The sequence below is a fragment of the Ceratotherium simum genome, chromosome 17, assembly GCF_057802395.1.
Source record: "Ceratotherium simum simum isolate JZ-2026a chromosome 17, ASM5780239v1, whole genome shotgun sequence".
NCBI classification, from domain to species: Eukaryota; Metazoa; Chordata; class Mammalia; order Perissodactyla; family Rhinocerotidae; genus Ceratotherium; species Ceratotherium simum.
In genome coordinates, this window is record NC_141916.1 from 12,426,020 (window position 1) to 12,452,955 (window position 26,936).

Genomic DNA, 26,936 nt, shown 5'->3' on the forward strand with positions numbered 1-26,936 from the left:
GCAGGACCCGGAGGACGGCCCACCGCCCTGCTCTCATTGGGTAGCCTCATCTTTTCTCCGCCCCCAAGTTTGTTGCTTCCACAATGATTGGACCTGCGCAGTGTCCATCCTATCGCCAGTCACTGCCCCTTTCTCACCACCAGCTAGACCCCCTCCGCCCCGTTTTCTCCCGTATCGGTGCACTTCTTGCCCATGGCCTGCCGAGAGGGGATCGGATGCCCCTGGCAGTGCCCCGAGCCTTATAGGGACCGGCCCCTCCTCCTGCTCGAACCCCACCCACCGGGCCCCTCCTCTCCACTCGCAGACGCCGCATTCCATTCTGGGGCTCCCCCCACCTGCCTCATCTGCGATTCCTCCGCCCCTCCCTCCAGCCACCGCTCAGACGCCGGGGCGCTCCGGCCGAACGGGTGGCTCGCTGCCGGGATGCTCTCCATGAGGGCTTTGCAGAATGCGCTGAGCGGGGCGGGCAGTCACTGCCGGCGGGGAGGCTGGGGTTACCTGAGCCGGAGCCCCCTTCTTGGCGGGGGCGTCCGGCACCACTTCAGTGAGGCCGCGGCGCAGGGCAGGAAGACGCCGCAGTGCCACCAGCCACAGCACCAGGATCAGTAAGGCTCGCGGGACAGGGGCAGGGGACAGGCTCGCTCCCACCCCCCTTTCATTCTCGCTAGCTCCCGAGTCCTGTTCCCCCGGGAGCGCACCTCATCTCCCCTCTCCTCGCTCACTAGCCTACGATGCGTTTTCCTTTAGATTTGGGGCTTTGGGTCCGCCGCGCTCGGGCGGTATCGTGCCGTCCGCCCGGGAGGGCGTTTGGGCTGGTCGGTCCTCGGGATGGTGCCTGTGCAAGGTGCGTGCTTAACCGGAAACGGCGATGGGTGCGGAGTGTTGCTTGGTGCACGTGTCTGAGTGCAGGGCTGCGTGCGCACCGCCCATCCTCACCCTACCTCTCCTCCCCTCTCCTCGTGTGTGCTTTAGAGGATGCATGGGTATGGAACAGCCTCCTGCCTCGAGTCCTGGTGTACTTGGCTCTGTCTGTGTGGTGTGTCTGTGTTTCGGCGTGTCCCGGCGTGTAATTTGTGATTCGTGAGTATTATTGGTGCGCAGGTACATGCGTGTGTCCTTTGCGTATGTGTTGGGTGTGTGCGTTATCAGAGCTCCCTGTCCCTCATGTGTAGAATAAGGGTGGTTTTCCAACTGGTTGTTGAATGAGGAAAATCTTTATAATGGGGGGAAAAAATCATAAGACGCAGAATTCCCAAACCAGAGCCAATCAGAGCCGTTATTTGTGCTGCTCAGGCTCCCTGATTTGAAAGGGTTCTCCTCCCGCGGGCTCATATTCTGCCCGAGAGGCTGCCCTTCTCTCCCCCACCACCCGGAACACTTGGTGGCTGAGCCTCTTTTCTCCAAGACGCAGATGGAGCTGAGCAGGAAATTTTGTCCTCCCCAGAAGCCAACGTAGACAGGGCTCCAAGTAGCCCCTGCTCTATTATAGCAGGAACAGGAAATGGACCATCTCCCCTGTCACTGACATCTATCGATGACATTCAGAAAGACATGCACACCACAATTAAAGTAGCCAGACAGACACAGCACTACCTCACCACCACTGGAGTCCCTGTCCTGACAGGAACAGACCAATAAGGTATTATTTATTTATTATTAATAATAATAATTATGCTGTACTTTTCCATCAGCCTCTTCTCAAGGAGACACGGAACATTTCAACTTTAAAGAATAAGCCCTCGCTCTTCTGTTCTACTCTCCACCCCAAATTTTCCCAAATAGTCACCATGGGAGAAATGGTGGTGGGATGGAGCAAATGCTTAACCTCCCTCACCCTCAGGCCTTCTGTGGGATGGGGGGCAGGAAGTATCTTGGGTTCCCCCACACACACTTCCTTATCCAGTGGAATCAGGTGATAGAAGTGTTTTTCGGAAACTTGATCCTCCTGCCTGTGGCTGCCTGTGCTCCTGACTTCTTGGTGATGGCCTTGGACTGGCGCTCCCTTGGGCAGAAGTTGAGAGCACTGGAGGGGATGAGCTCTGGGAGTGTGACACCATGAGGAGGAGGGATTCTTGTGTTTGGTGGACAAGGAGGGCAGCAAAGAAAAATGCTCTGTTATTCAGGTTATTGTTTATTTGTTTTTTAATATTTAGTTTTATTGTATTTCTGATTATAAAAGAAAAACAAGATAGAGTATCAAGAGGAAAATAAAGATCCCAATATTAGAGGTAACCAGTTAATATTGTGATATATATCCATATATATTCCTATGTATATATAAAATTTAACAAAAATAGGATCATAGTATTCATACTCTTTGGTAACCTATCTTTTCCATTTATGAACAACTTTTAATATCATTGAATGTGTGTGTATGATATTTTTATTTTAATGGCTGCCATTTTGCCATTTTAAGATTCCATTGTATGAGGTGTCATAATTTATTTAACCAATCTTCAGTTTGGTTACTACATATTCTTATGCACTTGTTCAATTATTTCTTAAAGTCCTAGGAAATTTTGTTCCCCAGAGACATCCATCATCGATATCTTGTATAACCTTCTAGAGATATTTTATGCATATATCAGAAAATACATGTTGATATTATTTTCTTTTTTTTTGTACAAATGCTATCATACTGTACACGTTGTTCTTCATCTTGCTTTTTTTCCCTCAACATTATATCGTAGGTCAGTCATATCTGAGTTAAAGATGTGCAATTTTTTAAAGCTTGTGATACAGGAAGCGGTGTGGCATTATTTCTTGTCTTCCTTTAGCTTCCAGGCACAGAGACCTGCCCTCAAAGTGTTCCTACATACTTTCCTTCTTAAGTTATTCCTTAGGTAGTTTTTGCCTCCTTTCCCCTGTTACCATATGGATCCTCTCCTCCCTGTAGGCGTTAGCCTCATTGTGACAGTTGAATTTCCTCAGAAACAGGAAAACTACCCCCTCTTCTGCTATTCCTTCTGGCCCAAAACACACACATGCCTAGTCTATGCCAAGCTCTTGAGAGGCTTTTTATTTTTTAATGCATTGTTTTAATAGATAATATATTCATATATATCACATTCAATAGATAATATCTGCATATTCATATGGTTTAAAATTCAAATTATACAAAAAGATATATAGTGGGAAGTATACCTCCCACTCCTTTGGTCCAGCTCCTGCTTCATCTCCCTAGAGGGAGATAAATCAGTCTTACCAGTTTCTTATATATCCTTCCAGAAATATTTTGTATCTGAAAAAGCAAACATATTTTTTTCACTTTTAAACATAAATAGTACCATACTATAAACATTGTTCTACAGCTTGCTTCTTTTAGTTAATATTACATTTTAGAGATCATTCCATAGCAATACTTTATTAAAGCATGCCTTCATTTCTTTTTTTTTACACTGAATAATATTCCATTATGTGTCTATACCATAATTTACCTAACCAGTTCCCTGTTGCACATTTACGTTGTTTCCAGTCTATTACTAACATGCAATGAATAACTCTGAATATGTTCCTTTGTAGGTATGTGAGTACACCTATAGAATAAATACCCGGAAGTCAAATTGTTGGGTCAAAGGTTTTGAAGCGTCTTAATCTCAAATAGCTGTCATATTTGGAATGATCTGATAAAATAATTCCTCTAAATCTGTTAACGTATTAATAGGAGAACTCTTGAAGATGAAGAAGTCTTCAGTACATGGAATTCTAGGTGCTATAAGCCAGCGAGAGAGATACTTTGGGGAACAGGGACTTTCCTAAAAATGTAACTTGGTAATTCTTTATTCAAGACCCACTGTGGGCTAGAACTTTGGTCAATGCTAGGAAGACAAAGGTATATAAAACACAAAGTCCTAATAGTGGGGCAAGGGAGATTCTTCTGTCAGTAAGATGGTGTGTTGTGTCATACCAGCAGCATAAGCAAAAGCTGGAGGTTTGGGGAAGCCTTTACGGATTTAGTAATATTTGATCTGGACCTTGAAGGATGAGCGGGACTGTGCCAGGTGAAGGAGAAAAAGGTCATTCCATGCAGAAGTTGCAGCATAAGCAAAGGCCAGGAAGCCTGACAGTGCCTCGCCCATTTGGGGAGCCACCTGTTACCTGGCATAACGCAAGTGTGGGGGCACATTGGAGAATAGGAAAGGAATGTTGGCAGGTTTTAAAGAGTCTTAAATGCCATACCAAGAAATAAGAACTTATTTTGTAGGCACTGGGGAGCTACCAAAGGTTTTTGAGTAGAGAAATGATATTTGAGTTTTAGAAAGATAACTGGCACATTGTGGAAGATGGGTTGGGAATCAAGAGAGTATAGTGGCAGTTGGATAACAGACAATAAGGAGCAGATAATAAAGAAGCATGATTTACTGAGCATTGACTTTGTGAAAGACAGTTTTCCACAGAATGTTATTTTAATTAAGCCTCACATCACCCATGTGAAGCAGACATTACTACCCTTATTTTACAGGTTCAGCAATATTAAATAACCTTACTATCCCTATTAAGATGTCACACAGCTATTAAGGGGCAAACTCTGGTTCTTTCTACTACACCATCCTGGCACAGGGGAAGAGAAGAAAAGAGGGTGGATTTGAAAGACATTATGGAGGTAGATTCATCCAATGTTGGTTACCAACTGAACATGGTAAGGTATGGGAATTATCCAAATGATTACACGTTTCCAGCTTGGCAGCTGGGTGAGTGGTAATGCTGTTAACCCAAGTGGGAAACACAAGACAAGGAGCAGAGGGAGGGTGGGTGAGATGACCTCAGGTTTGGACATGTTGAGTTTATGGTACTTGTGGGACATCAGGAAATGGAAGTATCTAGAAAGCAGCAAGAAATAAAGGTCTGAAGGTTAGGAACAAAAGAAAGCTAGCGAGGAAGATTTAAGACTTCTCAGGACAGATGTGAAAGTTGAAATTATAGGGATAGATCAGATGGTTCAGGGAGGAGGCATAGAGTGAGCACACCTATCTACTTATAAACCTGTCTTCCAGGAAGACGAGCAGGGAGCAGTTCTCAGGTTCCTGTCTTCCTCCCTGTCTCTGCCCCCAGTGATTCATCAGAGAGTGGCATGCTGTCACGCCTGGGTGATCTGCTCTTCTACACTATTGCTGAGGGACAGGAACGCATCCCTATCCACAAGTTCACTACTGTAAGTTCCTCTCTACCTGCTCAGAATGCTAATCCCTTAGGATCTCTGGAAAGTGGGAAAAGAAGGGTAGAACAAGTGCAGAGCAGCTAATGGGTTGCTTCATGAGGATGAAGAAGAGCAGATGATGGCAGATGCCTCGGCTGATGAGGTGATCCCATCCCTGCCCAGAGTGGGAAGATTAAACCCTCTGACTCAACCCATCTTCTTGGTTTGGGAATTTGACCCCAAGGGGTTCAGAAACCAGCTGCCTTGATAAAAAAAAAATGGAGGGCGGGCAGGAAACCCCTATTAGCCTTCAAAGCTGCTCCATTTCCTCCTTTCTTAGTTTGCAAACCCTTTTGTTCCACCTATTGTAGTAGTTGGGGTTGAGCCAATTTTTATCCATTGGGAAAGATTATTAGGATTGGGTTTCTGTCCTTGTAGCTGACCTTACTAGGCTTCTTTTTTCCCCTAAAGGCACTGAAGGCCACCGGACTGCAGACGTCAGATCCCCGGCTCCGGGACTGCATGAGCCAGATGCGCCGCATGGTTCGAGAGTCCAGCAGTGGTGGCCTCTTGGACCAAGAGCTCTTCCAAAAGTGAGGGCCCCAGAAACAAGGGCACCACTCTCAAAACTGTTCTATGCACGTAGACTATAACATCAGGGAGGGATCTTGGGGACTGAATAGTTCTACCCTTCATTTTATTTTATTACTCATTTAATACACAAGTAACACATGAATATGCAGATACTCATTATAAAAGTTCAAACAGTATAGAAATACATGTCCTCCTTTCCCTTTCTTCCCAATCCCAGTCCCTTTTCCCAGAAGTAAACATTGTTAACAGATTAGTAGGTATCTTCAGGATAATGTCCTATGCATTTACATACATATGGGAATATATATAAATATGTGATTTAGGATTTTTAAAATATGAAGGTGACCTACTATACATATGATTCAGGTATTTATTTTTTTCTCATATCCTGTGTCTTGAGAGATCTTTCCACATCATTACAACCCCTTATTTAGAGGCAAAGAAACTTAAGACCCAGAAAGATAAAGTGACATGCCGAAGGTCACACAACTGTTCGTCCCAAACCTGATGACCACTCACATTTTCTTTATTCCCAACTTCCATGGCTCCAGAGTGAGTCACAGCTGCATCTCTCCAGCCCCCTAACCCAATCGTGTCTGGGATCCAGGTGTGTGAGCAGCAACATTGTGCTCCTGACCCAGGCATTCCGAAAGAAGTTTGTCATTCCTGATTTTGAGGAGTTCACGGGCCATGTGGATCGCATCTTTGAGGATACCAAAGAGCTCACTGGAGGCAAAGTGAGGGCCAGGGGACTAAGGGAGGTGCAAGGGCTCTGGGCCAGATATACTTTGCTTCTCAGAGGTTTCTTGGGGCTGGGAATCCAATGGATGAGAGATGAGAAGCAGAGCCTCTAAAAATGGGGAGAAGGATTTTATGTATTTCTAAACATTTGATTTGTAGAGCAGGTGAGGGAATCTGAGGTTTTTATGGGGACAGTTGACAGAAACATTCAATAGAACTTCGAAAGAGGGTAATTGAGCCTAAGAACCAGGAAGCCGACCCCAGAATTCTCCTCTTTTTACCTTCTATTGGCTTTACTGCCATCTCTATAGGAAAGATAAGGCTTTCTAGGACTTAAGGCTTGGGTGTCTCTGGGAACAACAGGCAGGAGGGAACCCCGTTGCCCTGAACAAGACAGAATTTTAGCTTTTATCTAAAAGATTCCACTCACCCTGAACCTCAGCTCTGTTCCCCCTCTCCACATCCATATCTCCATTGTGTCTCTGTTTTCCCTACCCACTCATGCCCAGGTGGCGGCCTACATCCCTCAGCTGGCCAAGTCAAATCCAGACCTGTGGGGAGTCTCCCTGTGCACCGTGGATGGTCAGCGGTGAGATGCTGGGTGAGGGGAAGGGGAGGAGGGCACAGGTGCAGAACATAGGCCGACCCCTTTCATGGCGCTTGTCTGCCTCCAGGCACTCTGTGGGCCACACGAAGATCCCCTTCTGCCTTCAGTCTTGTGTGAAGCCCCTCACCTATGCCATCTCCATAAGCACCCTAGGCACTGACTACGTGCACAAGTTCGTGGGCAAGGAGCCCAGCGGCCTGCGCTACAACAAGCTCTCCCTCAATGAGGAAGGTGAGCACTGCCGGGCTCAGCTAGACTCATAGATGCCCCTTCTTATCCCCCAGCCCGCCAGCTCATTTGTTTGTTTCTCTGCCCTTCCTGATGAACTCTGTCATTCCATCCTCCCCAGCAAAAAAATCTTTTTGTCTAGCCTACAGAGTGGGCAGACTGCAAAGGAGGTTTTGCTCAGTGGCTGATAAAACTCTGAGCGGTTTGTATTTCCCCAGGAATCCCCCATAACCCCATGGTCAATGCTGGTGCCATTGTCGTGAGCTCCCTGATCAAGGTCAGTGCCACCCTAGCCTTCTGGAAGGTACTGTTCTCTAAACCCCCTTGTTCCTATATCCCTCATATCTGCCCAGCTCTCCAGGGAGACTGGTGGGGCCTTGATTCCTTTGAGGGTCCCCAGGAGGCAGTGGGGGCACAGCAGGGACCCACATATTACGCTGAGGATGTTAGTAAAAGGAACCGTACCCCTGCCCCCACCCACGAGTCTGGAGCCCAGAGCTTCTTGGCCCTTAGAGAAGTGAGCAAGTCCTGACCCCTGCCTAGGACCAAGGGCCAAATGCCAGACACAGGGGGAGGACAGCACTCTTAGGCACTGATTGGCCACTTCTGGGTGAGAGACGCATGGAAGGAAGGGTGAATGGCCAGGCCAGGGCAGCTATTCACGTCACCTGAACTGTGATTTGGCCTTGAGCAAGGGTGTCAGGCTGGTCTGTCAGCTGTAGGTCTCCCAGGGCTTGAGCAAGAACCTGAGAGCAGTGTGGGCAGCAACACTCCGGAGCCAATCACAGGCCCTCCTGGGGAAGGTGGTGTTAGGAACCCTCCCCCCAGGGACTCGGGTGTCAGAGTCCTGTAGTATTGACACTGTAATTGACATGTACAGGAAGCAATGGGGGGTGGGAGGCAGGCTCAGGCTCTCCCCTTGCTCTGGGATAGCTCTATCTACAACTCTGTGTCTGGGGCAGGCCTCCTCCCATTCCCATCTAAGCAGGCCCTATTGGACTTGATTCTCAGCTAAAATCTTTAGCTTTATTTCAGTTATCAATATAATTGATGTAGTTGAATATTATAATATATGCAACACACACCCTTATCCCATTCCTGACACTCACTCCCATCTTGGAGATGGCTATGGGAGTCAGGGAAAGAACAGAGTAAGGCTCCAGCCTGGGGTGTAAGGAATAGGGATGGGGACAGAATTGGAATCAGGAAAATGAAAGTGGGAGTCAGGGATGATGGTTGGGATTGAGAATGGAAGGGGGTTGGTCAGAATCAGGGATGGCTGAGGTTATCTGTACTCGTTACGTGATGATAAAATCTAAATGGTGTGGTTTTTATTTATTTATTTTTTGTGTGTGTGAGGAGATCAGCCCTGTGCTAACATCTGCCAATCCTCCTCTTTTTCTGCTGAGGAAGACTGGCCTTGGGCTAACATCCGTGCCCATCTTCCTCCACTTTACATGGGACGCCACCACAGCATGGCTTGCCAAGCAGTGCGTCGGTGCACACCCGGGATCCGAACCGGCGGACCCCGGGCCGCCGCAGCGGAGCGTGCGCACTTAACCGCTTGTGCCACTGGGCCGGCCCTAAATGGTGTGGTTTTTAAGGTCACTAGATATGCATGGATACAAAAAAGTCTCAGTTGTAAAAAAAAAAATGTCATTGTAAAATATAACACATTCCTAGTAGTAAAACCAGTCTAACACGTCAGCTCCACGAAGTCCTTTTGACCCTCTCCTGCTATCCTCCAAGGCTTGGAATACTGATCTCTCCTTCTCTCTTTGCAGATGGACTGTAACAAAGCAGAGAAGTTTGATTTTGTAAGTTCCCTTGCTCCTCAGCCCTGGCTGCTTTTCTCCATCGCACATTGTCCTCCCAGCTGCCCCAGTGCCTGGCTCTCACCCCAGTTTAATAGTGCACCACCCCACACCAGAAGCCTTATTTCCAGGGGGGTAGGAATCGCCTGGCCTCAGAGAGGAAGGCCTCCTGCAGTCCCTGCTGGGATAAGGACTGAGGAGTTCAGAAGGGCTAGTCAGCCTAGGACGTGTTTAGGAGGGGTCCTCACTCATGGGGTGCCTCCCATGACCCTTGTTCTCTTCTAGGTGTTGCAATATCTGAACAGAATGGCTGGGAGTGAATACGTGGGTTTCAGCAATGCCACGTAAGGCGCTGTTCACAGGACTGGCTGAATGCATGGGGCGGGGGTGATAGAGGAGGGGGATGAGAGAGAGAACCTTAGGAGGAAGAAATCCCGGAGAAACTTTGGCCTCCCAGCTTCCTCTGAGCCCCTTCATTGACATTTGTTTACTTTGTATAAGAATTTGTTCCATTTCTGTTTAGTACTTAATGAGAGAGGCAGTGTGCGAGTTTGCACCTAGGACCTTTCTTGCCAAGCCTCTCAAAGCCAAAAACCTCACCAGTTTTCCTAGACTAGATGATAGACAATTTTGGGTTTTGTTTTTTACTTTTTAAAATAATACCATGCCCCGTGCTTGCTCAGGGTCAGAAGTTTCCTCCAGTATTACTGTGAGAATTCATAACGGGGCTGATTTAGTTTAACATGTGTGATCCAGTTCTCTCTCAGGGAAGATATTTTTTCCCCTTCTCCTCACACCCACCCCTCACGCTTCAAGTACTAAATTGGGTGTTTGCTTCAGATTCCAGTCAGAGAAGGAAACAGGGGATCGGAATTATGCCATCGGCTATTATCTAAAGGAAAAGAAGGTAACTGGGAGAGGCCAGCAGAGAAAGTCCCTGGGAATTCTGTGGCTGGTGGAAGGGCAGTCGGGGTTGGGGACTTGGGCTGAGATCCTGGCAGTGTGACAGGGACTGCTGGTGGCCTGAAGAGAAATGCTCTCCCTTCTTCCTTGCAGTGCTTTCCCAAGGGGGTGGACATGATGGCTGCCCTCGATCTCTACTTCCAGGTAAGCAAACACTGCCGTTCAGCTCAGGGCCAAGGGAACAGGACACACGGCCCTCCTTGCTCCGACCCACAAGAGGGATGCTCCTCTCCAGTGGTTCTAGTGTCTTTCAGAAACACCAGGGGAACTGGCCAAGAACATTGCTCTATACCCGACAGCAGTGTTCACGTCCACACTGCACCCTCTCCTCTGCCTTGTCTCCATAGCTGTGCTCTGTGGAGGTGACCTGTGAATCAGGCAGTGTCATGGCAGCCACCCTGGCCAATGGCGGGATCTGCCCCATCACAGGCGAGAGTGTGCTGAGTGCTGAAGCAGTGCGCAACACCCTCAGCCTCATGCACTCCTGCGGCATGTATGACTTCTCGGGCCAGTTTGCCTTCCACGTGAGTGCCACGAGCCCAGAGCCAAGAAGAGAGGACACTGAGTCTCTGAAGGTGGAGAGGTGGAAGCTTGTTCCTGCCTCTCATTCACTAACTTCCAGCCAGGCAATCAGGCAGAGAATCCTTAGGGAGTTTGTCAAACACACCACATCCCCCAAACACAGAAACACATGATGTTGCAGCTTCTAAGAGCTCTTCTGGCGCCCTTCACGTGGCTGGTGCTTCTCCTCCAGGTCTCAGTTTAGATGTCACTTCCAAAGAGAGGCTCTTCTGACCACCCTGTCTCCAGTGGGCCCCTCCCACTTCTATCACAGCACCCTACTTTTCTTCTGTTATCATAAGCTGTGATGATTTTTTTTTTTTTGGTGAGGAAGATCAGCCCTGAGCTAACATATGCCAATCCTCCTCTTTTTGCTGAGGAAGACTGGCCCTGAGCTAACATCCGTGCCCATCTTCCTCCACTTTACATGGGACGCCACCACAGCATGGTTTGACAAGCGGTGCGTCGATGCGCGCTCAGGATCCGAACCGGCAAACCCCGGGCCGCCGCACCAGAGCGCGTGCACTTAACCACTTGCGCCACCAGGCCAGCCCCTGATTTTTGTCTATTTATAAGTTTACTTGTTTATTGTCTATCCCCTACCACCAGAATGTAGGTGAAATGACTTTGTCCTAGTTCTAGCACAGCATCAGGCACAGAGTAGATACTCAATAAATATTTCCTTACTGAAGCCATGAATTTAAGGGGGGACGGGGGGACGGGGAGAGTGGAGAAGGAAGAGAAGCTAATTAACAAGCCAAAAGGTTGGGATGGGTGAGGCCTCGCCCACGCAGTCATCTGGGATGGACTAACTGGTTAACCCAGACTTGGGGCACCTGTAGCGCATCCTCAGTTTCAAGTTTGTCCCCAAGGTGGGCCTGCCAGCCAAGTCAGCTGTGTCAGGAGCCATCCTCCTGGTGGTACCCAACGTCATGGGAATGATGTGTCTGTCACCTCCACTGGACAAGCTGGGGAACAGCTATAGGGGCATCAACTTCTGCCAGGTGAGTTAGTTTGCTTATAGTACTTAATATTCTTAAATGAGTAAATAAAGCAATTTTGAACTCCTACTAAGTGCAAGAAGTAAACAATCTCTTTGGCTTACAATTCTAGAAGTTAGTGTCTCTCTTCAATTTCCACAATTATGACAACCTGAGACACTGTGCTCGGAAGTTAGACCCACGGCGTGAAGGGGGAGAAGTTCGGGTAAGGAAAACACCAGGTGGCTTGTAAGAATAGTTCAGAATAGAACATTCCATAACACTTCAGCAATACCTTTGGCTAAGCATCCATGGGGGAGGGTCACAGAGCAGAGCTGGGCATGGGTGGGTTCAAAGTCACAGTTAATATCAGGTGGGTACGATTTGTTTTCCAGAACAAGACTGTGGTGAACCTGTTATTTGCTGCCTATATTGGAGATGTCTCAGCTCTTCGAAGGTACTTCTACTGTGACCAAATGAACACAATAAAGTACTCCTGGACAAAGACCTCATTAGGAGTCAACATAGCAAAAGAGTTAAGTGCTTCAGCTTCCACGTCAGACAGAATGGATTTAAAGGAGATTTTTTTAAAGTACAGTGCCTGCCATGTGATAAGAACTTAACTAATGGTCACCACTGTTATGATTAACCTGGGTGTTAAGAGCAGAGTCCTAGGAGGTAGGTAAGGACCCTGCCTCAAATAGATCACCAACATCAACAAATATGTACTGACTACCTACCACAGGCAGGCAGAGACGTTTCTGGAACCGTCACACTCCTGTCTCTCTGACGTGGGAAAAAGTCTTATCTGGGTAGCGAACAGACTGTGCAGGGTCTACAGATCTTGGCATATTAGCTCTGTTTAACTTTTTCTGGAACCCATCCAGTGTGACCCTTCAGAAAGGACACTAGTGGGGCCGGCCCTGTGGTGTAGCGGTTAAGTGCACGCGCTCCGCTGCTGGCAGCCCGGGTTCGGATCCCGGGTGCGCACCGATGCACTGCTTGTCTAGGCCATGCTGTGGTGGCGTCCCATATAAAGTGGAGGAAGATGGGCACGGATGTTAGCCCAGGGCCAGTCTTCCTCAGCAAAAAGAGGAGGATTGGCATGGATGTTAGCTCAGGGCTGATCTTCCTCACAAAAAAAAGAAAGGACACTAGTGATTCTAGGCTGATCTGGGTAACTCCAGCTGCTTCCACTGCCCTCAGGTTTGCCTTGTCAGCCATGGACATGGAACAGAAAGACTATGACTCCCGCACAGCCCTGCATGTTGCTGCAGCTGAAGGTATCTGAAGGATAAATAAGAGGGGAAGCAGATCGTAAAGTCCTTTCTTTTCTACCCAGAGTCTATGCCCTCAAGGTTACAAGGGCAGCAACTAGTTTTGTCCAGATGCCCTTCAGTTTGCAGGCCAACTATTATTGGATGCTGCAGGGAGCAAAATGGAAAGAGGCCTTCCCCCTCCCTTCTTGGTTCAGACTCCAGCTGCCAAGAGTCAGTACTAACGTTAACACCAAAAGATTCAGGATCAGTACCTCTCGTTTTCCTTCTGCCATATTCCTAGGACACACTGAAGTTGTTAAATTCCTGATTGAGGCTTGCAAAGTGAATCCTTTTGTCAAGGATAGGTGAGTAGGATTAAGCTGAAAAGGGGAACGGGAGGTAGGCAGCAGCTTCTCCACCGCTCCACCACAGTTATGTATATAACCAGGGCACTTTCGGTGTCTTCATGCCTGATCATGGCCTTTGTTCCTCTCAGGTGGGGCAACATTCCCCTGGATGATGCTGTGCAGTTCAACCACCTGGAGGTGGTGAAACTGCTTCAAGATTATCAGGACTCCTACACACCATCTGAGACTCGGGCTGAAGCAGCAGCTGAGGCTCTGTCCAAAGAGAACTTAGAGAGCATGGTGTGAGCATGGGGCACACACGGTCCCTGCTTGAGAAAAAGCATGAGCTGGCCACACATTTAACCCATAACCACCAAACCTGGTACGGAGAGCTGCACTGCTTCAATGGGGACCAAGACGTAGGCCAGCGCTTTCTGTGAGAGTCAAAACACCCCATTCCCTTGGCAGACAAGAGTACAGAGAAGTGCCTCGGTGGACACCTGCAGTCGGGCTATCCATGGAGACTGTGGGCTTCTTCAGGGTACAGCCCAATGGCTTGGCCCGCTCAGAACCATCCCAGGTCTTCCCCCAGGTCTCCTCTTCCTCCCCCTGAAGAAATCATCATGAGAGAGAGAGAGAGAGAAAGAGAGAGAGAGAGAGAGAGAGAGAGAGAGACTCTGGTCAAGGGGCTCTAGCCACCATGCACATGTATATATCCAGAGGAAGGCAGGGAGCTATGTACCTGGCTTTAGTAGTCTGGAGAGTTCTGCCCCCCCTTAGCCAGGAACTGCTGCTGCTACTGCTAACAGCAATTTTATAGACAGAGAAAATATTTTGTGCTCAAATAAACTTTAATTACACAAATTATTATTTTTGCTAAACCCAGTCCTTCTCTTTCTCCCCTAGGGGCATCCAGCTGCATGACCATCGTAAAGGTAGAATAAGATGCAACCACAGGGTTAGACAGAGCCCAAACAATACATATTTCACATACATACTCACCCCACCAGGTTTCCCTCAACCCCAAATACTTCTTTAGGTTAAGTGTATTCTGCTGCCAAGGGAGGGGGACGGCTGGGGTCTGAGCAGGCCCAAAAATGGATTGTGTAAGACCTCAGGCCTCCCTCCAACATCTGGAAGTTCCAATTGTAGCAGAAATGAAGATAGAACTTCTCAAGAATAAAGTTTCTAGCACTAACCCACTCAGTATGCCCTAAGTGTCTTCTTCCCCTTTGGTCACGGTTATAACTGGCCCAATGATTATAACGCATTGACCAGGTGTCAGAGGTGTGCAGATTAAGGCGGATGGACTCAGGGCGGGGAAAGCTACAGCTGTGTGGGGCTGAGAGTCTGTGGCATGAAGGTACCGTGGGAGGAGGGCTCTGTCCTCACTCTGACACTGTCAGTAAAGCGCTTCCTGAGGGAGCCAGAGCCCAGACTTTATGTGCTGTACAGAAAGGGCCAAGCCACTGACTGCACCACTCCTCCAGCCAGAGGTAGAAAGAATTCACTCTGGAGAGATTCAGTAGAGCCCCAAGAACAAACAAATTACATGTGGGCAAAGGGAGGGCAAGGTATCACAGTGATGAATAAATACAAACAAAGCTAAAAGGCAAGACCCCAGTACTGAATACGGCCTGAGAAAGGCCAGGGCACAGGGAGGCAGAGGGTCTGAAGGAGGCTGTCAGGGGAGGTGCATTCCTGGTAGCCTAGAAAATTGGCAGCAGTTTGGGGGACGGAGAGGGTGGCTTTATGCCTAGCTTTCACCGGGTAGGGGAGAAGATAACTAAGGATTACACAGAGGACCCGACACTGAATTGTGGGAGCTAGAGGCTGTTTGGGGCAAAGTTAAAAAGATTCAGACACTTTCAGCAGAAGGCTGGCCAAAGGCATGATTAGGGACTCCAGTGATGGACATAACTAGAGGCCCTCAGGCACTTCAAGCCCAGAGTGGGTCAGCAGCTCTCCATCCCACAGGGCAAAGGCAGGCACCACTGGACCCCGGAAATCTGTCTGTAGCGTGTGGACCACAGCCATCCGGCTCACATCCACCAGGCTCAGCTTCTGAGCCTCATACTCCAGCAGCAGCCCCACCTTCTCTGGCTGCCCGATGCCCTCAACAGGGGCTTTCTCCTTGGCCAACATCGTATGCCACTTGTGCTGGGCATAGGTGAACACCCAAGAGCGATCGTCAACACCGATGCAGCTGTCCCGGGACATGTCCACATCTGCCACTCCTATCCGGAACTGCTGGGAGCGCTTCACTGTCACCTCCCAGTAGTGCCTGCCACTGGTGACCGCTGTGTCTGCCAGCACCACTGCCCACTCCCGGAAGCGCTCCACATTCAGGGCCACTTTGGTGGGCTCCAATCCCACCATGCCATACTTGACACCTGTGTCACCTTTGAAGAGTGCCAGGCTGCTGTGGGCGGTTTTTTCTTCCAGTTTGAAACTGATGCCTGCGGGCAGAGCAAAGAGACAGGATGACGACAGGGGTTAGAACTCCAGAACTAGGGATACGTTCATATTCGGATCTGAAGCAGGCAGTCATGAGATCAGAGGAAACAGGGAAGAGTCAGAAGGTCCAGCGGGCAGGAGAGTAGGGGCGCTGTAGGATAGGCAGCCCAAGGAGCCAAAAAGTTCGACTGGGGAAGCCCTGGGATTTAAAGAAACCGGAAAGTGTCCCAAGTTTGGAATCTCAAGACCAAGGCCAGTGGGGGAAGGGAAGTGGCCCGAGGGGGCTGGAGGTGTTTCTCCGAGCGGGCTCCGGGAATAACGAACGGAAGCCTTTTTTGAGGTAAATGAGGGGAATGTAGATAGTCCTACCTCGGCGGGCTTCCACGGCGGCGACCCCCAATTGTTTGGCTCCCCAGCGGCACAGCCACAACGACCGTGCAAAAGGCAGCGCCATCTTCCGCCACGGACGAGCCCGGCACGCCCCCGGCCTGAGACCACGCCCCCCCATCCGCCCGCCCACTGCCCTCCCGCGTGGTGCGCAAGAGGAGGCGCGCAGTGTGATGACGTAACGGAGCCCGCGCCCAGTAGGGAGCCGCCATCTTAGTGGAGTCTGTTCCGGTTCCGCCGGTGGGTTGTACAGTTTATTCAGGTTTTCTGCGGAGAGTCAAGGTGCTCACGTTTTAACTAAATAGAACCTTTGCAGAGTTGGTGTAGCAGTGTGGTTGGATTCGAACCCGGCTCCGTTGTGTGACTTGGGGCAAATCACTTAACTTCTTTGAGCCTTAGTGTTCTCGCTTGTAAAATAGAAAAATATCTAGCTATCAGACCTTAGTAAAAACTAAATGAGAGAATAACCTAAAATACAGCTTGACAAATAGCAACCATTGGGTAAGTGGCAGTTGTTTTAATAAATATTAAATACATAAATACTGTTAATGTTGGTTTTGTATTTTCAGGGCTGGGAATGGAGGGTTTAACCCAGTATTCGGTTTTCCCAACTTAACCAAAAGTATCACTGTTTTGGTTCAGAGTGAAATAGGTAAAAGGTAGCGGAGTGTGGAGAGCCTACACTTAGCGTTTTGATCTACTTGAGGCGCTATATCCCTGCTTTCTAAATTTTTCAGTCCACTTCTCAAGGCTCTGCTGGCCAGCCGAATATCAACATGGCATCTCCGTCCTCCTGTGCCTCGGAAAAGCGATTTTAGGTCTTTAAGAACCTAAAAAATTAACCAGAAATTGTCCCCCTGCCCCAGAGTTACAGCCACCATTCCTGTGGAGATAGCATTACTTCAGGCCACTGTCATCCTTGGCCTCAACTGGGGCTTTCTCATTTTAATGTGGTAACTTCTTTTTTTTTTTTTTTTTTTAAGATTTTATTTATTTTATTTTCCCCCCCAAAGCCCCAGTGGATAGTTGTGTGTCGTAGCTGCACATCCTTCTAGTTGCTGTATGTGGGACTCGGCCTCAGGATGAACGGAGAAGTGGTGCCTCGATGCGCACCCGGGATCCGAACCCGGGCCACCAGCATCGCAGTGCGCGCACTTAACCACCAAGCCACAGGGCCGACCCTTAATGTGGTAACTTCTAAGCTGGTCTCCCAGCTTCCATCTGTCTGCTTTAATCCAATGTCCACACTACAGTCAGGGTGATATTTCTAAATCACAAATCTGATCATGCCACTCCCCTACTTAAATCTTTTAATGTGCCTCCTCAAATTCCCTTGCATGGTCATAAGGCCTTACATGACACGACTGCTGCTTACCTTCTTGTTCTTTCTGACAAAACACAGCCCCTCTTTCAAAGGACTACAGTCTAGTGGGAAGATAGACGAAAATATTGGCAACTGCAGTACGAGGCACGAAGTGTCATGATTGAAGGGGCTACAGGATGCTCTGGCAGCGAAGGAGAAGCCACTGATTTAGTAGTTGTTGGGAAGAGTCTTCCAGAAGCCATAGCTTTGGCTTGAAAAGCAAAACTGGTTAAGCAGATGAGGGAACCCCAGCCTGCTCAGGATTTCAGCTAATGTCTTCTCTTCTGATATACATACTTTCTCTTGAGTATCTCATCTATGCTGGTAGAGTCTGCTATCACCTGCTGGAGAAGGACTCTCAAAATCTACCCCATATTTCTGTCCTGAGTTCCAGATCTGTTTATCCAACAGCCTATTGGACATTTCTACCTGGATGTCCCCCAGTCACCTCAAACTTAACATGTCTAAAGCTAACTGTCTTCCTACACAAAGTTCTCCTCCATCTAGATTCCCTGACTCTATGAACTGCAACCCATAACCAGCCAGTTGCCCAGGCCAGAAGCCTGGAAGTCTTTGACTTGTCTCCTTCATCTCACGTATCTGGTTGTCATTGAATCCCTATCACATTATTTTGCATTCCCCTTCTAATTGGTCTCCTGTTATCCCCAGTGCTGATGAGGAGGGAACATTTAAAGAGGCAGCTACCTAGCTCACCCATTATGTTGTGAATTGTTTTCTTTTTTTTGGTGAGGAAGATGGTCTCTGAGCTAACATCTGTGCCAAACTTCCTCTACTTTGTATGTGGGATGCTGCCACAGCATGGCTTGATGAGAGGTGTGCATGTCCCAGCCAGGCATCCAAACCCATGAACCCCAGGCTGCCAAAGTGGAGTGTGGGAACTTAACCACTATGCCACTGGCCCAGCCCCAACGTTGTGAATTCTTAAGAATGGGGATTCAGTGCTTGTGCCTCAGGGCCTCAGTATTCCCCTTAGTCCAGATTAAGTGTGCATTGTTTTTAAATGAATGAGTATAAAGGGAGAGAGTTTTGTGCCCACATTCTTGGAGTGCAGTGGTTCATCCCCTCCACTAGGGGACAGCTTGGCCCAGCCTTTTCATCCGGCTTAGTATGTGAGAAGAGAGGTTTCTATTCCTTTTAAGCCTAGGAACAAAGGTGTGGAGGAGAGATTTCCCTCAGACAAGTCCTGCTCTGTCAGTACTTGGCATTTTAGTGGTAATGAGAGGAAAGTTCCAGGACTGTGTTTCTGTAGGATTTCTCCTTTGGTTCCACCCTGGTCGTGAGAGCTGAAGCAATCACGGCACATTCCTCACACTGTCCCTTAGACACACCTCTGTTTCCTCTGTTTATTCCTTGCTCGGGGAATAGTTTCTTACCTGTCATCTCTTGCATTACTTCACTTCTACAGACTGACTATCCATCTGATAAACTCACCTTCATCATTCAGATGATTTACCCTGCCTTGTTGCTAATGAGCAAGTAATTAATTCTTAATATTTCCATGCAAAATAATTAGGAAGTAATAGGATTTACTTGATAGACAAAAGGAGAAGAGACATTCAGGGTATAGGGAACAGCTTAGGCTAAGGCACTGGGTTATGAAACAGAGTAGGGTGTTTGAGGAACCACAAGAAGCACAATATTGCCAGAGTCTGCGCTGGGGAGATAAGGAGAGCAGTTGGAAGAGTAAGTTGAGGCTAGATTATGAAGAGTTGTGTATGATAAGAACGTCTTTCAGCCATCCGGAGCTGTTGAAGGGAACCCAGGGAAATGACAAATTGCAGGTACCTTTATAAAGATAAAGCTGGTAGCAACATGGAGAATGAATAGGAGGGGAAGAGACTAGAAACAGGGTCAAACAGGGTCCGAGGCCACTAGAGTTCTCAGGTGAGAGATGGTGTGGGCTCAGCTATCTAAGAGGTAGAATTGATGGAGCTTTGGTGACTGGAGAGATGGGAGTGAGAGAATGATGGAGCTTTGGTGACTGGTGAGATGGGAGTGAGAGGATGGGGAAGGGAAAGCGGATTCATAGGTCTGTCTCTGACTTAATGAGGGGATACAGAAGGAAAGACCCGTTGAGATGAGGGGAAGATAATTGGTTCAGTTTTGGACAGGCTGAATTTGAGGTGTCTATGGGACACCCAGGTGAAAATGTTCTGTAGATAGATGGATATAAATTTCAAGGGAGAGGTGGACGTGGATGAAGTCATCCAAGGAGAGGTATAAACTAGACTAAGTAGGGAAGGTGCAATCCTAGGGAATACCAGCCCCTGAGATAACACACATAAAGTGCTTAGAACAGGACCTGGCTGATAGCGAGTACTGGTCTGCCTGCCTTGGGGTTGTGTCTGACTCTGTAGGAAAGGAAGGGGAGAAGGAGGCAAGAACAGGATGGGCCGGTCTATTTTTACTCTATTTCTAGGATTACCCCATTTCTAACATGGTCTGGGTCCTGGTCTGATCCAAGTGCTAATTGGAACCCTTAACTATGGATGGAAGTGGGATGATGCTCTCAGAGCTTGGTGATTGTTCTGGACTTTGCCAGGAGTCAGCAGTCAGCAAAGCATAACCAGAGAAAGAGAGAGAAGGGGGGCCCTCAGGAGCTAGCCAAAGGGGCTGCTAGGCTGGCTTGTGCTACACTGGGGCCTTTGTCTTACTGAAACCGTCCACACAATGGAGCTGGTTACTTGCTGACCTGGCATTCTGAGTATGGGGCTGGGATAGAGATTCCACATAGTGGAACCAGAGACCCAGTCCCTCAGGACTGTATCTCTCTATTCAGCCATGTCTCTATTCATTGTAATTTCTAGAGAGGATGTTCAATACTTTATAATCATAAATTATGTTTCTATCTGATTAATTCATGAATCAGTTCATTTCTACTTTGATTTAACGCAGCTAACTTAACATGTATATATTGCTTGGGCATATCTCATCTGATCCTCATACGATCCTGTAAAATTAGCAAGGTAGATATTTTTATGGAACTCAAACCTGGGTTATTCTTAGGTCCTGATGATATGGGCTGGCTGGGGAGAAGCTTCAGAGAGGTGGGGAGCTGGTCCTGGACAACCTTAGAGCTGGCTGTCACATGGGACCCACTGTGGAGAAATGAAGCAAAACAGACAGCTCTGCCTGAAGATTCTCTGAGCTTTATAGACTCACTTGCTCCCTAGTAGTATGGATTATGCTTCCTATGGCACTTCTCCGTAAACATAGGATCCTTAGCCTCAGGAATATAAAGAGGTTGAAAGGTTGGTGGTTAGTAATCAAGAGATAATCAAGTGTAGAGATAGGTGAGACTCCAGGATGATTACTACCACAAGCCATTAAACAAAATAACTTTGTAACTCTCCCAAGTTTGTTTTACAAATCCTTTTTCTCCACTTCCATAGTTCCTCATGGCAAAAACTTCAAAAATGTTTGTATGCTTGCTCAAGGCCAGAAGAGAGAAAGGTGGAGAATCTAGAGCTAAACATTTTTTGCAACCCCTAAAAAGAACCCCAAATATAAGAAGGGAGTAGAATGATAGCAAAAGAAGTGAACAAGCCAACGAGAAAAGAAGACAAAGACGAATCAGGTGTGTCCTGGGTGGTCCCAGGAGTGTTGACCCCAGGAACACCCTGCCCTCCCAGGCAGCTCTTCAAAGGCACTTTCCTTTGCTGATTCCAGTGGCCCGGGTGCAAGTTCAGCACTGGTACCCTCTCAGTGGTTTACTCTGTTTCTGCTGAGTGATGGGGATGTCCTTACCTTGCCTTCTCTGGAATTCTTCTCATTGTCTCCCCGATTCTCACTTCAGCTTTCCTCTTTACCTCTCTGGCTCCTGAAAACCCAGGTTCGTCAAGACAATGAGGGAGGGGCCGGCACGGTGGCGCGCTCCGCTTCGGCAGCCCAGGATTCGCAGGTTCAGATCCCTGGCGCGCACTGACGCAGCACTTGTCAAGCTGTGCTGTGGCGGCCTCCCATATAAAGTAGAGGAAGATGGGCACGGATGTTAGCCCAGGGCCAATCTTCCTCAGCAAAAAAGAGGAGGATTGGCATCAGATGTTAGCTCAGGGCTGATCTTCCTCACACACAAAAAAAAAGATAATGAGGGAGTGGAAGGGTGAGTCTCTGTCTTCACTGTGAGCACCTCTGGTTGATAGAAGCCATTATAAGCTCCTGTCCCTCACTCAGTCTGGCATTGAAGGGCTAAAGAGCTTAGTAGGAGAGAGAAGGGCCAGGGCTGGGGAGAGTGAATGCCTGGGTGTGAGAATGACGTTAGTACAGATGTACTAAGGCTCCCTTGGGGAGGGCCCTGACTGGGGAGAGGGGTGGCAGGTTGAGAATGAGTCTCCTCTCTATTGGCTGAAGATCACAGGAGTGGAGCTGTAGTCTCTCCAGTTGCGTCTTCCTCCAAGGAAGGTACCTAAAACACTTGCTCTTCATCTCCCAACTCCACTCACCTAGACCTAGAAAAGCGTGCTCCAAACTGGAGCAAGATGCCCAACAGAGACCCTGAACCAGGCTGCAAAATGGTGATCTGGGAGATGAGATTCCTGCGGAGAGGAAAGACCACCATCTTTTTCTATGGACTCCATCCTTCTCCTGTTGAAACCGAGACCTTTCCTCTTCTCCACTGTGAAATCCCAGTCCAGGGGCCGGCACTGTGGCTTAGCGGTTAAGAGCGTGCACTCCGCTACTGGCGGCCCAGGTTCGGATCCCGGGCGCGCCCCGACGCACCACTTGGGCGGCCATGCTGAGGCGGCGTCCCACATACAGCAACTAGAAGGATGTGCAGCTATGACATACAACTATCTACCAGGGCTTTGGGGAGAAAAAGGGGAAAAAAAAAGGAGGAGGATTGGCATGGATGTTAGTTCAGGGCTGATCTTCCTTACACACACACACACACAAAAAATCCCAGTCCAGCCAAGTGGGGGCTTATTCTCTGACCACTCCCTTATTCTGTCTGTCAGTCCTTCTTCCTGCCTCTCACAACAGGTGCCTGGGGGTTAGTAGGTGCAGAATGAGGAGGCTGAGGCCTGGTTGGGAGAGTTTGTTAAGGGGGAGGGGAACAGAGAGAGGATAAAGAAGAGAGGGATGGGAGACCAGTGGGGAGAAGTGTGGGGCAGACACTGCCAGCCCAGACAGACTGCCTGATTTCTCCTTCCCTTCCCCCCACCTCTCCCCCGTGATCTGTGGAGCCAGTGGTTTTAGAAAGGTGCTGGCTGAAGGCCTGGGCACCCTGATCTTTGTAGGGGTTGTCCTTAGGGCCTCATGCCCCAGTGGGAGATCCATGCTAGGTCCCTCACCTCCTGCCTGGAGAGGTGGTGGTGGTGAGCCTGGCACAGGTTTTTGGTGAGGTCAGTGAGGCTCAGACAAATGCAGCCCTAACTCTGGCACTGCTCTGTGCCCACTGGCTTGACCCCCTCCAGGGCCTGTCCTGTGTCCTGGCCCAGAGCACAGCTGCCATCCTAGCCTCAGTCTTCTTCTACCTGGCACTACCCCAGGCAGCTGCAGCCCAGCTGGTCACCCCAGTAAGCAGCAGGCCCCCTCCCTGAGGAGGGTGACACCAGGTAGGGAATGAAGGTAGATGGCTGATAGGACTTTAAGGAATGAACAAAAGAGGGGGCACCCCTGCTCTGTGCATCCTGACATTAAGCCACCTTCAACATGATGTAAATAGGCCAATGAGTTAGGCTCAGCAACTCAGGAACTCAAGTGACTTGCTGCAGATCCTTTGCTCAAAGCTTTCTTGGTAGCTAGATGGTAGGGCTAGTGGGGCGGTGGGGGTGGGGGGGCAGTGGGAGGATGTATGTGTCCTCCCATACCTGGTCCTAGCATCTCTGGTCTCATCTACATGAGCAGGAGAAGTCATAGGCCAGGCTCTAGGCGTGGAGTTTTTCACCACTTTCCAGCTGGTACTCACCATGCTTGCTGTGGCTCACCAGTGATGATGGGAAGCAGGTGGGCCAGGCAGCCTGGTGGTGGGTTTCTCAGTGACTGCTAGAGCACTGGCATCAGTAGGAACCCCACCCACACCAAGCACGGTTCCACTCCTCAAGGCAGACACAGCTTTTTTTTTTCTTTAATGAGTATGCTAATTATATGTAAATCTACACAAAAACTCGTTAGCTTTTGAGAGCTCATCTCTAGTTTGGAAGTTTGGCCAAGTGGGGAGGCTGATGTGAAAGGAAATGGGGTTCAGTTCTCTATGGGATTTTTGTCAACATTTGATGAGGAATAAAGGGAAGAGGTTGGTAGCTTCAAATAATGAAATCTAACCTTTTTATTTGGTGTCTACAAGGGCACCAAATTAGCTGCCCTTTGCCCTTCTATTCCTTGTTATAAGAGGCTGTGGGGTTGCTGGTTAGGGATAATCCCTTCCTGTTGATAAAACCCTCATCGAATGGCTCCTATTCATTAAGTGCTTTATTCTGTGCCAGGCACTATTCTAGGCCTTTACCTACATTATCTTATTTGATCCAGGGGAAACTGAGGCTCAGAGAGCTTACATTAATTTATTCAACCAGTATTTATTTACTGCCTACTGTGTGTCAAGCATGGGGTTTGCATTGGTGAACAAATCAGACATGTCCCTGCCCTCCTGGACTTTATATCAAGTGGGGATAACTTCCCCACCTAGAAAGTGGTAAAGCCAGGATTTTTGTTGTTGCTGCTGTTCTTTATGGATTTCATGTGCACAGAATATTTCTTTGTTCCTGACATGTCCTCCTTGTAGGCCTATATATGGCTCCCACTTATTTGTTTGTTTGTTTGTTTTAAATAATGATTAAGCATCATTATTAACTATCCACCCAACAGAAAAACTAGAACCTTGATGATCACTTACAGAAATCTAAAGGTATGTATGTAAATATCCCACTCCATCCCCTGCCTCGCCTAACCCAAGGTAAACACCACCCTGAATCCTATGTTCATCATTTTGGTTTTCTTTTTCATGTAGTTTAATCTCATCTGTATGTATTTTGAAAAGTATATTTTTATTGTAGTTGGGTTTTTTTTGTTTTTTGTTTTTGGGGGTTTTTTTGTTTCCTTTTGTTTTGTTTTTTGGTGAGGAAGATTAGCCCTGAGCTAACGTGTGTTGCCAATCCTCCTCTTTTTGCTGAGGAAGATTGTCCCTGAGCTAATATCTGTGCCCATCTTCTTCTATTTTATATGTGGGATGCCTGCCACAGCATGGCTTGCTAAGCAGTGTGTAGGTCTGCGCCCAGGATCTGAACCTGTGAACCCCGGGCCGCTGAAGTGGAGCACGCGAACTTAACCACTATGCCACAGGGCCTGCCCCTTGTAGTTTTTTTTTTTTTTTTTTAACTTTATAAAAAGGTTATCATGCCATGTATAATCTTCTGGGACTTTTTTTTTACTTGATATTTTATTGCTAAAATTCATCTCGGTTATTGAGTGTCACTATGGTGGCTCACTCATTTTGACTGCTGAATAATTTTCCATTGTGTGAATATACCACCATTTATTCATCCATTCTCCTGTCTATAGGCATTTGGGTTGCTTCCAGTTTTTTGCTATTGTGAACTGCTGCTCTAAACATTCTTGTACATGTCTCCTGGTGTAGGTATGGAAAACTTTCTCTTGGGTATGTAAGTGAGAAGTTAAATTCCTGGATCAGAAAGTATGTGTTTGTTCATCTTTACAAGCTGGTGCTATCCTGTGTTCCAAAGTGATTATCCCAATTTACAGTCCCACCAGCAGTCCTAACTAATCCTGTCAGTTTGTATCCTCATTCACATCTGAACCAAAATATTTGAGGCCAAAGTCTTTCTCCTTAACACCATGATGTACTACCCTGTCTCCTGCCCAGGGGTCCTTTTCCAGAAGCAGCATGAACCCTGTGCACTCCCTGCAGCCAGCAGTGGTGACTGGGATCTGGGAGCATCACTGAGTGAGATGCAGCAAGGGCCACAGGGCCTGAAGTCAGGAGATTGGTGGGGCTTCTAGAACTCAAGAGACTCCAAGGACCTCTGATGGATTGTTCCTCTTCCATGAAACTGGGAGCTCCAGGCCCCTTGGGTGCCCTCTGACCTGTTCTCAGCAACTCTTCCTGCAGGTGGATGGGTTAGATGGACCCCCCACCCTTGCTGTAACTCTTCCTGTCCATCCCCAAGCTGGACATTGGAGGAGGAAAGGAGTACAGGCCCTGATCTGTGTTCCTCCTCTCTCCCCACAGGTGTCCTGGATGGGACTGATGCTGGGCACCAGTATTGCAGGCCCCTCCTTCAAATTTTTGTTCTCCTCTTATGCTTCATGGGAAAAGCTTGTGGCCTGTATGACTTGCCACGATGTGGAGATGGTAGAGCCTACAGATGTGTCCCATTCTGCCTTCACATCCCCACCTCTAGGTCCCAAGTTCCTCACCAAGCCTGAGCACAACTGAACCTCTTTCCCCAAATTTTCTTTCCCCATCTTGTCCTTTTCTCTGTCCTTGAACAGCCTGCTTCCCGCCCCCCCCCCCCCAGATCCTCCCCTAGGGATCAAGGTTTAGGACTCTAGTGTCCTGATCACAGCCATAGGAGGCATTAGACCCTCCCATTGCTTCATAGTGTAAGTGAGTATAAGTAAGGCCATCTTGTTATGCTAAATGGCCCCAGCCCCTCCTCTGTGTGACTACTTGCTGCTCTGCACATACTCTAAAAAAATTCACATGCTCTCCTGATTTATGGCCTCTGCTTATGTGTGTACTTCCCGATAGCTTGATAAATTAAAACTTTGTTCTATGAATTTCTCTCCAGGAACGGACTGACCGCAGATGGGAAACACACCTACAAGGTTTCCATCACAGCTGACAGAAGAATGGAACAATGTGATGCCTGGAGCCCGTCATGCCTGGAGCCCAACATCCCTGGACCCCCTCCTTACTATCCATTTTCCCTATATAACTGCCTCAAGATTCTGTAATTTTTGAAGATGGTTTTTTGAGACATTAGTCTACCATCTTCCTAATTATGCCAGATAATCGAATTAAAACTTCCTTTCTCAATCCCTAAGTCGTTGTGATTAATTAGCTCAGATTGTGGCAAGCAGAGTGAGCTCATTGCTCGGTATTAATAGCCACAAAGCAGTTTCCTTCCATTCAGTTCTTCCTACTATAACCTTGTGAAGGAGAAGAGATGAAGTACAAGCTGATTCTGAGATTTAACTACTAACCACTTCTCTCCTCCCCAGGCCCCAACCCTGCTCCCAGCCTATCCATGGAAGACAGCTTCTTCCTCCTCTCTGTCTCTGTGGTTTAAAAGGCCAGGCTGAGGGTTTGGAAAGGGAGGTGCTGGCATGGGTTGGGGGTAGGGAAACCAGGCTCAGAGAAAGCTGGACACAGCAGAACTATTCTGTCCCAGAGCTGCAGGGTCCACAGATTCCAGCCTAAACCAGCCAATGGGAGAAGGCCCTCTAATCCCAGAGAACTAAAGAATTCTCTTCAGTTGTCCAACTTCCCTGCTGGACCCCACTCCTGACCCCACCCCC

At 48.2% G+C, this 26,936-nt stretch overlaps 2 protein-coding genes across 8 annotated transcripts; one reads left to right on the forward strand and one right to left on the reverse strand.

The window, feature by feature from the left end:
• Positions 1–209: 209 nt before the first annotated feature.
• GLS2 (glutaminase 2) lies at positions 210–26,461 on the forward strand. 7 transcript variants are annotated; one of them, XM_087442203.1, is made up of 20 exons: positions 571–605; positions 1,445–1,639; positions 5,053–5,152; positions 5,609–5,730; positions 6,339–6,468; positions 6,982–7,061; positions 7,147–7,310; positions 7,526–7,584; positions 9,092–9,124; positions 9,407–9,465; positions 9,962–10,028; positions 10,178–10,228; positions 10,432–10,608; positions 11,518–11,649; positions 11,759–11,851; positions 12,021–12,082; positions 12,832–12,908; positions 13,186–13,249; positions 13,381–16,576; positions 26,207–26,461. In XM_087442203.1, exons 3-19 carry the CDS (start codon positions 5,072–5,074, stop codon positions 13,535–13,537), a joined length of 1,608 nt encoding a protein of 535 aa, XP_087298329.1. In that variant the 5' UTR covers positions 571–605; positions 1,445–1,639; positions 5,053–5,071; the 3' UTR covers positions 13,538–16,576; positions 26,207–26,461. The 7 variants fall into 7 exon arrangements, with proteins under 7 accessions (XP_087298324.1, XP_004429320.2, XP_087298325.1 ...); XM_087442201.1 differs by lacking the exon at positions 571–605 and adding an exon at positions 2,180–2,228 and having other exon boundaries at positions 1,071–1,639; XM_004429263.3 differs by lacking the exon at positions 1,445–1,639 and having other exon boundaries at positions 211–605.
• Positions 8,637–16,161, reverse strand: SPRYD4 (SPRY domain containing 4). Its single transcript, XM_004429262.3, has 2 exons — positions 16,058–16,161; positions 8,637–15,690 (listed from the first exon to the last, which is right to left on the reverse strand). Exons 1-2 carry the CDS (start codon positions 16,140–16,142, stop codon positions 15,152–15,154), a joined length of 624 nt encoding a protein of 207 aa, XP_004429319.1. The 5' UTR covers positions 16,143–16,161; the 3' UTR covers positions 8,637–15,151.
• Positions 26,462–26,936: the final 475 nt, after the last annotated feature.